The 13,519-nt window shown below is 35.2% G+C and overlaps 1 protein-coding gene across 1 annotated transcript in view; it reads left to right on the top strand.

The window, feature by feature from the left end:
* SERPINB12 (serpin family B member 12) overlaps positions 1 to 13,150 on the top strand; it is a 34,477-nt gene extending 21,327 nt beyond the window's left edge. Inside the window, exons 3-8 of the mRNA XM_074279024.1 lie at positions 702 to 821; positions 1,598 to 1,741; positions 3,374 to 3,491; positions 9,410 to 9,552; positions 10,114 to 10,269; positions 11,864 to 13,150. Of these exons, the coding sequence (XP_074135125.1) occupies positions 702 to 821; positions 1,598 to 1,741; positions 3,374 to 3,491; positions 9,410 to 9,552; positions 10,114 to 10,269; positions 11,864 to 12,268 (1,086 nt within the window). The 3' untranslated portion in view covers positions 12,269 to 13,150. The remainder of the gene's footprint in view (positions 1 to 701; positions 822 to 1,597; positions 1,742 to 3,373; positions 3,492 to 9,409; positions 9,553 to 10,113; positions 10,270 to 11,863) is intronic.
* Positions 13,151 to 13,519: the final 369 nt, after the last annotated feature.

Below are 13,519 nucleotides of genomic sequence, written 5' to 3'. Positions count from 1 at the left end.
CGCTCATCTGACACATAAGGATACTGAAGCCTGGGGAGAGAGGAGGGAATAAGGGGCTGTCACAATTGTCACAAGCGGCAGATAGGAGACAAGAATAATTCTCATGTCTATTTTAGGGCTTCAAACCATGTTTCTTTTAGTTTTCTCTATCGTTTGACAGTATCTACTGTGGATAGCTTTTCTAAAAATTTAAAACCTGGGATCAAGCTACATTTCTGTTAGTTACTGTGGATGACCTTGGGGGAAATCACTTAATAACTTGTATTAATAGAGGTGGAAGATCCATCATGAAGAAGATATTGGTGAGAGGACTGGAAACCATTCCTGATAAGGAATGGGTTTAATAGTGAAGAGTGGATATGATTGTATTCAAATATTTAGAGGGCCATTAGAGAAGGTAGATTTTCTGAAGTGTTTTTCAACTTTTAGATTATGTGAAATTTTATCTCTTCACTCATTTTATCTCTACTTATTCTTATAACAATCCTGAAAATGGCATGTGAGAGTAGGGATGTGAGATGTAGGGAACTTTATACATGATGGAACTGAGACTTCAAGAGGTTAAAAGATTTTCCTAAAGCATTGACTATTAAGGGATAGAGTCAGGATTAAGAAATGAAGACTTCTGGCTCTTGTTTTGTTTTTTTGTTTGTTTGTTTTTTTGTTTGTTTGTTTTTAAATTCCACACTCCCACTCTTCAGGTGCTACACTTCAATGAAGTTGCACAAAACAAAAGCACAGAACCTGAAATTTCTTCTAAAGGAAAAAGTCAAGAAGACCAAGGGGACCAACAAGAGACATCAGAACCTCCAAATACACAGGTATCTAACTTCTAATAGTAAACTGATTTCACTTCTCAATAAAGATTGTCATCTGGCTTGTTGGTTGGGTTTTCTTCGAAAATAAAAGCTCAAGACACCGCTGATTAAGCCTCGTGCATCTAAGAAAAAACATCAATCAACCAAACAAAAAAACATATAAGGCTGGAAATATCTCTGTGATTCCTCTCAGCTGCTAGTCCCTGGTTTACTCAATTTGGTTATTCCTCCCCTCCCCCTGGAAATTGCATGAAGGATAACTAATTGCTAGAAAGATGGGAATTACTACTCCACTCAGAGGTCTATGAGTAATATGAGCCTGTGGCTTAGAAAGGGCAGGCTCAAGGAGGCTTCCATAGTGATTCTTACCCAATAAGTGCAAAGAATTTTTTAGGGCTCTTTATCATAAATGTGGCTGCTATAATAGTTAAAAAATTCTCTAGAGGCCATCTCGCAGGTTGTTTTAGTAGGTCAGTTTAAAAAGTTTCTGTCATGATCCTGAAATTCAGATAAGGGGGTTGTATGAAGTTTGGCAAAATTTTCTAGTGTTCCTTCTAAGGACAAAACAATAAGATGAAAGAATATGCCATTTAAAGAGCTCCCTTTATAGTATTGATTGTTAAGTATTCTATAGTACCATTAAAATTTTTTAACTACATAGAAATGCTACTATACTTGAATGAAATTAATTGAATGATGATAAGTAGATGTCTGAAGAGAGTGTGTCTTCAAGGGACAGATTAATGACACTTCCTCTGATTTCATTATGTCTTATCAAGAATACGACATCCTTGAGTGATGGGTATAAAGATTCTGACTCCTACTTTGGAAAGCTGCTCAAGAAGCTGGACAGGATAAAAAGTGATTATACCCTGAGTATGGCCAACAGGCTGTATGGAGAGCAGGAATTTCCAATCTGTCCTGTAAGTAGAGCACAGCTAGTAAGTAAGTTTTGAAAGTCTTCCCCTTCTAAGGCAGTGTTTTATAATGCTCCTCTTGAGAGCAATGCAATGGATGGACAAAAGAACATGTTAGAGATGATGACTGGTAACCATCTGAATATTGCACCATGATTGTCTTTCTCACACACTGGACTGCTCCTTACTGTTCTTGCTTTCTGTCTGTAGCTTTATTACTGAGAATCGTGTTTTTCTTCCTGCTAGTTCTGAGAAAGATAGCATAAATGCTACATAAATGTCCAATCATAGTTTGGCAAAAGTCCACAACCAACTCAGCTGTCTCATTGAAACAGCTCCAATTTATGCTCTACTTAGTCTTTGAGTATTTCTTCTGCTTATTCTTCCATTTCTAATGGTCTGTCTAGCATAAGTTGTGGTTCTATGGCCAACATGTTCACTCTGAAGCCTTCCTGCACTGTGGAAGAAGGGGAAAGGCTTTGGTCAAGCTGTCTGGGCACCATACATCTTCTCTACATGGTGAAGATGGGTACCAGCAAAGGAAGCAGAGATCAGTGACCAGAGATAACAGTTCTTAGAAATAATATAGAATAGCTGGGGAGAGTAGCTGGGGTTGCCAGTGATAGAACTTCATAGGCCAGAGAAAGTAGTATGTTATGTATCTACACATCTGAAGATGAAGCCAGGTAAAAAGCATATCAGAAGTCTAAACAAGGGAGAAGGTATGTGTGTAAGAGACAAAACTTGAGATTGAGAAAGTATAGTTGTAACTCTGAATCAGTGATGAACAAGGTATTCGGTTAGACCAGAAGCATTTCAATTTGCCATACTTACCATTCTGTTGTCACACCCAGTCTTGCTTTTACCATAGCAACTATCTTTCCTAGCAACGATGGATTCTAGGTGGGGACCCACCAGGGTGCCTTTGCTCTATGTCAACTGATGATGAGACATTCTAAACATAAAGAGAAGCAACAGTGATACATCAGAAATGATACTAAAATTGGAATTAGGAAGACCCAGATTCAAATCCTACCACTGATACTTATTAGCTCTGTGAACTCATTTAACTTCCCTCACCTTTGTTTTTCTTCTGGAAAATGAGAAGGTTGAACTGAATCCTTATCTTTAGGAATCAAAATTAAATTTGTGGAAGGATATGATAATGCAATATAGTTGGGAAAAAATATTCCAAGATATTTCCTAATTTAGAGCAGAATCAAACTTCCATCTTACAAATAAAATGAGATTTTGTATACTAGGTTTTGATTTTCCAGAGTAATAGTAATAATAATAATATTGACTATGATGATGATGGTGATGTGGTCTATGTCACTTATAAATATCTAGTTTGTATATAGGCCATATATTGAACATGGAATACTGGCTTGGAAAGGAATGTATCATTCCCTAATTTTGCCCTAATTCATGACTATGTAAATTCAGTGCAATTGCTCAAATGGTAGTCTGATTCAGACTGGTTATGAGTAGCAATGGGTAGACCCATTTTCTACCATATCCAATGACTATGGATATTTTCTGAGATTGATTTTCCTCTACTATTGGATTACTTAGCTGGTGAGCTAGGTAAGTATACATAATTTTGTTGTAACATCTTCCACTTCTCTAATCTAATAGGCATATTCAGATAATGTGATGGAATTTTACCATACAACCATTGAAAGTGTGGATTTTCGAAAAGATACAGAAAAATCCAGACAACAAATTAATTTCTGGGTTGAATGTCAAACTCAAGGTAAGAATGTGAGAATCAACAGTATGAGTTGGAAAGCTAAAGAGTTTTAAATTTGCATGTTTATCATGAGTTAGATCTAAAAGAGAATCTTAGTATCCATCTTGTTGAAACCCTTTATTTTAAAGATGAAATAAATTAACCCTGGTGAGAATAAATGATTGCTAAGTTACAAACAAAAATAAATAATAATAGTAATAACAGTAATGATGATATAAACTGACATCTAAATGTCATTTCATGGTTTAAAAAGCCTTTTCCATAATTATCTCACTGATCCTCACAACCATGTTATCAGGTTGGGGCTATTGGTGTCATCATTCTCATTTTACATGTGAGACTGATAAAATAAGTTAAGGGTTTTACATAGGATCATGGACCAAGTGTCAGAGTTGGGATTCCAACCAAGTTGCTGGGAATTCAGAGTTTGTAAATCTCTTAAAACTGTCTTTCTGATCTTGCTGTTATTATTTAAATGTTATTTTTCTGTTCAGAATCAATACTTTACCTGCTACATCATACTACTGGCAACCATCCAGTGAGAGTTTTGAAAAATTGCTTTGCTAGTACTAAAGGGGTTGACAATGGAATCTAGATGTTTTTCTTTAACATCATTATTTGTATAGTGAGGAAAACATCCACATGACACAGGAGAACACCAGCAAGAAATTCAGAATTTCTATTTCTATTAAGTATAAAGCAGCTGCCACACTTACAATGAGTTTCAAACTAGATTACTTCTCCATTACCTTCATCCCAATCACACTATATGTTATATGATCTATCTTAGAATTCTCAATATGATACATACATCCACCGATTCTTCAAATACCTAATTACATTCCTATTTACCATAATCATCCTTGTATCCTCAAACAACCTTTTCCAACTCTTCATTGGATGAGAAGGAGTAGGAATTATATCCTTCATACTTATTGGATGATGATTCGGGCGAGTTTAAATTCTGCAGAAATATGGGTTTGCCAAAACAAAACTGAAGCAATAAAGGTCAATTTTCCTAATATTTTCTTTCAATATTTTATATTTTGTCCTGAGTGAAGAGGGATACATGAGAAAGCAGAGAAAGGTAAAGATTTGAATGTAGTGTGAATAGAATGTTTTCATGAATTGAAACAAGAAGCTGCATCAGTACACATAATCCTTTAAAAAACACCCAGTGTTTGATTTTGAAGAGGCAGCAGAACTATTCATTAAAAATGGGACCTCTCCCTTTCTTGGCACAGTTTTTTACTGTGATTAGATCACTTGTGGGTGGAATCAAAATGCTTTGAATTTTGACATGTCTAAATTAAGAAGTCACTGGGCAGGATCTTCTAGGGATAAGACCTTGAAAAGTATCCATTCAACTCCAATCACATTTAAATGCCACTTTTAAATACAGGTTCTAGGTTGCTCACCTATAGCCTAGAATACCAACCACATTTTCCTCAGGGTTAATTACTGTGATTTTTGTGGGCCATGACCCAGGACCTATGAAGTTACATCTTACCTCTTGATCTTTTTTCCAACCTTATCCCCCCTTTCATAATTATGTATTCTTATGGTTATCTCTAATAAGCAGGTTACAGATTATCATGGTTAGAAGGAATCTTAGAAGTAATTGGTCCCAACCCTTTCATTTTATAGATGAGCAAAATGTGCCCCAGAGTGCTAAAATGATTTATCTAAGATCGTTCTCAAACTCAGGTTTTCCTGTTCCAAGATCAATACTCTTTCCACTTCTTCCATTATTATATTTTGAAATAAGATATGACCTTTGTGATATATTAATAATATGATTATATTTAAATTGGCAGAGTAAGAAGCTTCACTCTGTTAAGATTAAGGCTGTTCTTAAGACTGTGGGGTGTTACATCTGAATTAATGCATCTATTTATTTTCTTTATTTTTCACTGAATGCTTATTTTCTCTTAAACTCCACAAATTAAAAGGGAAAAGAAAGAAGAAAAACAAGACCCTTGTAATAAATAATTATAGTCAAACAAAACTGTCACATTGTTCCTGTCCAAAAATATATGTTTAATTCTGTACCCCAAGTTCATCACTTCTCTGTCAGGAAGTAGATAACATGTTTCATGCATTGGTCCCCTGGAATCATGGCTGTTCATTGAATTGATCAGAATTCTTAAGTCTCTCAAAGCTGTCTTTCTGATGTTACTAGTATTATACAAATGTTGTTCTTTTAATTCTGCCTTCTTCATGGTCTTTGGATCCTAAAAGAAATCAAAATGATCTATAGAGCTAAATTCCAGTGCTAGCTAGTTCTGCCAGCTAGTTATATGATCTTGGGGAGGTTGCTGAAGCTTGTGGGCTTCAGTGCCCACATGATTGATGATTATGCTTTCCAAATCTACTATTCTATGCTTCTAAACCTCCTCACTTAATGCTGACACAGAAAACCAATTCCTTTGGCACAGAGCTGAGAATCCATGGCATTTCATGGAGAAAAGGTGAATAGTCCAGGTCTGTTCCTTACTGATGTCACAAGCTAGACTGAACAGCTTTCTAATCCCATTTGTATCCCAGGACTGAGAGAATCAATATGCTATCAAGCACTCTCATTGACCATCAGGCTACTTGATGGGATTCCTAAGAATGGAGTTATTTATGCATGTTGCCTTTGATTTATCTACAGACATTTACTTAGCTGTTGCTATATAGTACTGCTCTAGAATCTCTGTGGGATACAAGAATGTTTAAGGCATCCAGGAAATTTATAACCCAACTGGGGAGACAGGATGTATACATAATATAATGGGATTTAAACCTCGAAAAGACTCCAGAGGACATGTACTCCATCTATTTATTTGGAACTGAAGAAACCAAGACTCAGAAATGTTAAGAGATATGACAGAGGACTCACAAATAACAAGCAGTAGAGTCAAAATTTAATTCCAAAAACAGTACTCATTTGATGTGAACGTGTTGCCTTTTTTAAATAAAAAGGTCAACAGCAATGTAAAGGAGAGTATTCTGAGAGCCAATTAAATGGTCCATGTAATCATGGCTTCAGGGGAAATATTATATTTTATGAGTTCAAATAATTTGGCTTAGATAATGCTGAAAGAACTACAGACATGATTTCTAGACTATTGTTACTAATCTTTGACATATCAAAAATGACAGTAATCAGATGCTGCAAGACCAAAGGAAGAAAAATGTGGGGTCAGCAAACAATAAGTTTGACTTCAAAACCTGGTAAAATTCTAGAACCTACTATATTATTAAAAGTAGAGTTAGTTGAAAATTGAGTGGAGTGGATGTCCATTAGTTGGGTTGGATATTATGAATATAATGGGATATTAAATTGTTCTATAAAAAAGGATGAGCAGGCTGATTTCAGAAAAGCCTGGAAAGACTTATGTGAACTCATGTTGCGAGAAGTGAGCAGAACCAAGAGAACATTGTACACAGTAACAACAAGATTATGATCAACTGTGATGGACTTGGCTCTTTTCAAAAATGATTCAAGGCAATTCCAAAAGACTTGTGATGGAAAGAGCCATCTGCACTCAGAGAATTATGGAGATTGAATATGAATCAAAGCATAGTATTTTTACCTTTGTTTTTTGTTGTTTATTTGCTATTTTTTTTCTTCTTTTTCATGTTTTTTTTTTTTTTCCTACGTATAGCATGACAAATCTGGAAATATATTTAGAAGAATTGCACATGTTTAAACTATATAGAATTGCTTACTGTCTTGAAGAAAGGGTAGGGAGAGAGAGAGGGAGAAAAATTTGGAACACAAGGTTTTACAAAAGTGAATGTTGAAAACTATCTTTGCATGTATTTGGAAAAATAAAATGCTACTAAAATAATAATAATTGAAAAAGAGAGTAGAGTTAATAAGCATTTAGAAAAAAGAAGTAGTGATCATAGAACAAAAAACAAACTCAAACAGGTTCCTCAAGGACAAGTTATGCCAGATGAATCTCATTTCTTTTTTTGACAGTTACAAGGCTGGTTAGTCATGGGCTATATTATAGTTGACCTAAAATTCAGCAATACACTTTTAAAAAATCTCTTTTACCATCCTTGTGAATGAAATGGAGAGATGTGGATTAGACAACATTACAATTAGGTGAAATCAGATTATTGAGTGTCAAGATCCAAAGAGTAGTTGATTAAAATGTCAGCTTTCAATAGGATATTTAGTTTAATGCTCAGGGACCTATCTTTGAATCTTTATCATTCTATTTATATTTATTATTATATTACATATAATTTATTAGTTATATTACATATTTATTATTCATATTTATATAGCATATATTCATATATAATATCTTAATTAAATTAATCATATTAGTTATATTTATTTTTTCATAATTTTTATTTGTAATGTTCTGGTTAGCTTTCTGGAGGTTTCCGGACCAGCCTTGGTTTCAGCAGAATAATCACCACAAGAATAGTCAGGAATAAAGTCCAAAATTTTTATTATCTCCTTCAGTGCTCCCTTCGTCAGCAGTCTCAGCCAATCAGCCAGTCAGTGCATCCAAATGTAATATCCTGCTTTCTAGAGCCCTCAAGTTGGGTTGACAAAATGTACCATTGCTTTCTAGAGCTTCCACACCAGGGTGATTAAAAGATAGTGTCCAGACTGGCATTCTGGAGGATCAAGCCCAGAGTCCTTGGTCTTTAGTGGAGAAGTGATAACGCCAGGAGAGCTATCAGAATGGCCTCTAGCTGAGTTTGTCCCCAGTTTGTATGCTCTATTACAATTACATCATTACAGTATACTGAGTATAAACCAATCATTATATCACTAGAGAACCATTCTTAATGGTAAGATTAAATCAATCATACTTAACTAGAGAACTCACATGCTAAACTAGATAACCATTGTCTTATCAATTCCACTGAGTTAACACCTTGTTTAAATCAATCATACCGAGCCTTAAGTATATTTCTCCAAAGTTTTTGCCCTTTACACTTACTAGATAAATAGATAGCATGGTTATCAAATTTGCAGCATTGATAGAAGAATTTGACACAAAACTAGGTGGGGAAGCTAACATATTAGATAAGAACCAGGACTCAAAAATGTCTTAACAGGTTAGAAATTTGAGCTCAGTCTAATAAAATGAAACTTAATATGAATAAATGCAATGTTCTATGCCTGAATTAAAAAAATAGAATATGTTTTGGATGAGGCTGGCATGGTGAGTAATTAGTTTATGTGAAAGAAATTGGATTGTTTCAGATGATTTGCAATCAGTATGAATCAAGAGTTTTGACCCTGGAAAACAATGCCCTTCCCTGCCTAGACCCCAGCAAATACTATCCTAGACCCCATTAAGAAAGCTATAGTGTTTAGAACAAGAAAGGTAATAACTGTACATCTGCAGAAGTTATGTCCAGAAACAGTCATCAGGATGCTAAACGGACTGCAGAAATTGCCACAGGGGGGTTAGTTGAAAGAAATGGGGATGTTTCAGCTAGAGAAGACTTTGAAGGGACATGCTATTATAGATTTGAAGGGCTGTCATGTGGAAGAGGGATTACACTTGTTCTATTTCTCCTAAGAAAGCTGAACAAGTAAGTATTAGGTGTAAGCTTCAAAGAATGTTGATGGAAGGAAAACTTCCTAACAATTAAAGCCAATGCAGTGATCTGACTACAGCTATGGGCAGCTATGTGGTACAATGAACAGAGAGCCAGCCCTAAAGGAAGATTCACTTTCCTGAGTTCAAATATGTCCATAGACACTTACTAGCTATGTGACCTTGGGCAAATCTCTTAACCCTGTTTGCCTCAGTTTTCTCATCTGCAAAATAAACTGGAGAAGGAAATGTCTTTGTCAAGAAAATCCCAAATGGGATTGAGAAAACTTGGACACTGCTGAAGCAACTGAACAACAACAAAATCTTACACTTTGAGTTCTTGGATGTTTCCTTCAGGTAAAATCAAGGACCTCTTTGACAAAGACAACATTACTGACTCCACAGTCTTGGTGCTGGTGAATGCTGTCTACTATAAGGCCAAATGGGAAAAAAGTTTTGACCATGAAAAAACAGAAGATTCACCTTTTTGGCTAAACAAGGTAGTAACCTTTAAATACATGTTCCACTAAAGATAGCAGTCATTTGAAAATTATTTTATATTATTATTTTTGAGAATATTATTAAATAGATACAACACAGAGTGATGGATAAAGAGTCTACCTCAAAATCAGGAAAAAGCAGTCAGGTTTTACCTCTTGTATAGACTAGTGGTGTGACCCTGGCCATGCCATTTAACTTTTTAGTATTCTGGGTCAAAGATAGCAAACTCATATCTAGGGAATACAAGTGAGACCAAAAACAGATTTAAATGTAATTGGGAAATGTTGGGGGGAGGGGAAGGAGAGAGGAAATTGCAAAATAGATAAGGTTAATTTGTGGCTTTCAAAATCTACAAGCAGTCAAGGAATCCATTTCTATTTGAGGTTGACACCCCTTCCTCAGGTAACTTTCTAAAAATTCCTTATCTGGAAGTTTTCAAAGTCAATGAAATCACAGATTCTGTTCCAATCGCTATTTGCCCAAAGCAGCCATGAACAAGACTGAATGTCTGTGAGAAAGGGTAGTAGTTTTCCCATAGCTTTTCTTGCCTTTATTGACAGAATGAACAGAAAACTGTGAAGATGATGAGACAGCAGAATACATTTAAAATTGGTTATATTGAAGAATTAAAGACTCAGATTCTTGAGATGAACTATATCAAGGGAAAACTCAGCATGTTTGTGTTGCTTCCTGAGGACTTCACTGGAATGGAAGAGGTAAATTAATATTTTTAATTTCTCTGCTGGGAACTACCTAAACCAATAAAATCTTAAGTGAACAAATTAACTAAATATAGACTTTAATAAACAAGGGAGTTTCAGAGATGGAGCAAATAACATAGTAAATAGTTTTATGTCCATGCCATAAGAGACAGCACTTGAAACTGGGGGTCTTACCCTAGAGAAAAAAAGATTCAGGGAGGGACATCATGGTAGATGTATTCAAGAATGTGAAAGATTGTCATGTGGAAAAATGATTAAATTTGTTCTTCTTGGCTCTAAAGGGAAGAACCAATAGTTATGAGTGGGAATTGCAAAGAAACTAATTTAGCTTAACATAAAGAAAAACTAATGAACAATTAGAATTGTAAAAGTGGAATGGAATGATTCTTGTAGGCCTTGAAGCAGAGGCTGGATAACCACTTATCAGGGGCATACAATGGGTGCCATTAGTTATGAAGGTCCCAGTATAATGCCTAAAAAACTGAGCAAGACAGAGATTAGAGAGTATTTAATACAGAATTTATTAAATGGAGAGATTTATTGGGACCAATGGATCCATAGTTGGTCCCAGGGCTGAACAAGACTATTGTCTCAAAGAATCCAGTCCTGAATATCAGATACAGCATTCTTTTATGGGATAACAAGAACAATGACATAATGGGGGAGGTACCTGGATGAGGATGGCCAAATGGGGGGGGAGGCACCTAGGATGACATAATGGAGGGAGGTACTGGGGAGGGTCCTGATACTCTAATGATGTTTAAAATAGATGAAGAACTTTATCCCATAAAACATTAAGAGGGAATAAGTATAGCCTAATGTCTAAGATATAAGACCTTTATCTTAATCTTAAAAGGGAATGGTTTTAACCTGAGGCAGAGTAACTGAATAGGACAATTAGGGAAACTGGGTCGGGACCTTAAAAGAGAACTGTGGCAAAACACCAGAGGTACCTTCTTACACCAAAATTGTGATTCTGTGGATTGCACATTCAGAAAAGATACTTGATGACTTTACTTCTGAAGTCCAATTGTACTTCAGCTATCAGAAACACTTAGCAAAAGATCCATCAATTAATTATACAGATATTTATTCTTAAATATCTATCCAACAAATTCTTACATGAATAAAGATCTATGCAAACTAAATCTCTTCATAATCAAAGGGAAATTTTATACCTTCTCAAATCTTACCTCTTTCTAGTAAAAATCAAGGGAAGGTGGACATAGAGTATGGAAAGGGTTTTTTCTCAGAGAAGTATGTTTCAGTTTCAGCATTAGACTCTCCAGACTCATCTGTCTGGGATATATGAAGTATAGGGAGCTGCTTGGAATCCTGGGGATAGATTATTCAAAGAATTAAACTCCAAAGAGATAGTTAAAGGATCAGGTTGTATGCCACTCTTACAATTGAGGACAGAAGAGTTTAAGATAGCTTTTTAAATCAGTAAGGAACTAACCTGGAAGAATTTAAAATAAAAAATGGGGAAAAACTCTTGTAGTGTTCAGCAGCTATGGATAGTGAGCTAGTTTTTGGAAAGAAATTTCTCATTGCTAACAATAGTTATTTATTTATTTTGTCCTGGTAGCTTGAAAAGAACATGACTCATGAAAAAATAACAGAATGGACCAGTCCTACTATTATGTGTGATGAAAAGGTAGACATCTCCTTTCCTCAGTTCACCATGGAAAGCAACTTGGATCTCAGTGCTGTTCTCCAAAAAATGGGGATCACAGATGTCTTTGAGGAAGGCAAATGTGATCTTAGAGGAATGTCTTCAAACCCTAACCTGTATTTGTCAAAAGCTGTCCACAAGACATTTCTAGAAGTTAATGAGAATGGTACCCAGGCAGCAGCTGCCACAGGAGCTGTGGTCACTACAAAGTCTGCGTCACCTTATGTGACATTTAATGCCAATCATCCATTTTTATTTTTAATCAGAGAAAACAAAACAAACACCATCCTTTTCTATGGCAAAGTCTACTCTCCTTGAGAATGGATCTATTTCCCTCTGCTTTATGGGGTAGCAAGAAAATGGTATAACATGGGTGGTAGGTACCAGAATTAGAATTTATCAGTAATTTGTCCAATCCCATTCGCTCCAATGCCCGGCTATTTCTTTTCTGGGGGTTCACACAGGACGATAGCCAATAATATTTATCTCTTTGTTGACAGTTCACCTGTCAACTCCTAGGTCCACTTATCTTCATTGACCTCCCCACTCCAGGATTTCCACATTAACAAAGTTCAGAAAAATGTTTATTTTCTTTCTTATTTTGTTTGTGTAACATATGAAACAAGTGAATGTACTCAGAAAAGGAACAGGTTCTATTAGATAACAATTTAGGAAAAAAACAGAAGTCTTGGAATTATAGTTAAATGAAAAATGTTTTCCATTAAGTCAAATGTGTCAGACACTGTGCCAATACCATTCAATATCCATTTAAGTGTCTACTACAGAAAGCACTCCAGTCCTGACAAACCCTAAAGTGGGAAAACAAAACTAGATACAGCTAGATTAACACTAAAAGTTGAAAATCAAATTAGATTTATCCTCTCCTTAATGAACCAGGAGTATGTTAAGTATACATTCTCTTCAGAGACAAGGAAGATGACATTTCTCAGAATTTGAATCATAGAAAAATCATTTTTGTCCACTATAAATGCTGAGAAATAAAACTCATATTTATAGGGAGGGGTATTAGTTAATCTTTCTGATGTCTTCCTTGCTAATATCATCTGTATTGATTTAAAAATATTCTTTTAAAATAAACAAAGATGTTTTGCTAACTAATATGTCCAAATCATGTTGCTAAGTAATAAAAAATATTTTGTTTTTTATTGAACAAAACAATAAAGATGTGAAGTAAAATCCACATAATCTTTGACTATGTTATTTAAATGGTTAATGTAGAAAGGAATGAAATAAACATTAAATGCCTACTATGTGTTTAGCATTGTAATAAGTTCTTTACAAATATTAATCTAATTAAATCTTCATAATAAATAAATAGGTGCTATTATGACCCCCATTTTACTGCTGAGGAAATTGGGGCATAAATTAAGTGACTTCCCCAGAGTCAAACATTGAGGTATAAAAGAAGGGTATAAAAAATTCTAGTTTGTGGAATTACTGAATTCAATTCATGGTGTCCCAGAGAAGCTGTTAAAATTGTTACTTTGATGGAGAGAGCCATCTACACCCAGAGAGAGGACTATGGTCATTGAGTGTGGATCCCGATAT

The sequence above is a fragment of the Sminthopsis crassicaudata genome, chromosome 1 (genome assembly GCF_048593235.1).
Source record: "Sminthopsis crassicaudata isolate SCR6 chromosome 1, ASM4859323v1, whole genome shotgun sequence".
In the NCBI taxonomy this organism is placed as follows: Eukaryota; Metazoa; Chordata; class Mammalia; order Dasyuromorphia; family Dasyuridae; genus Sminthopsis; species Sminthopsis crassicaudata.
This window is presented reverse-complemented; position numbering and strand designations above follow the sequence as displayed.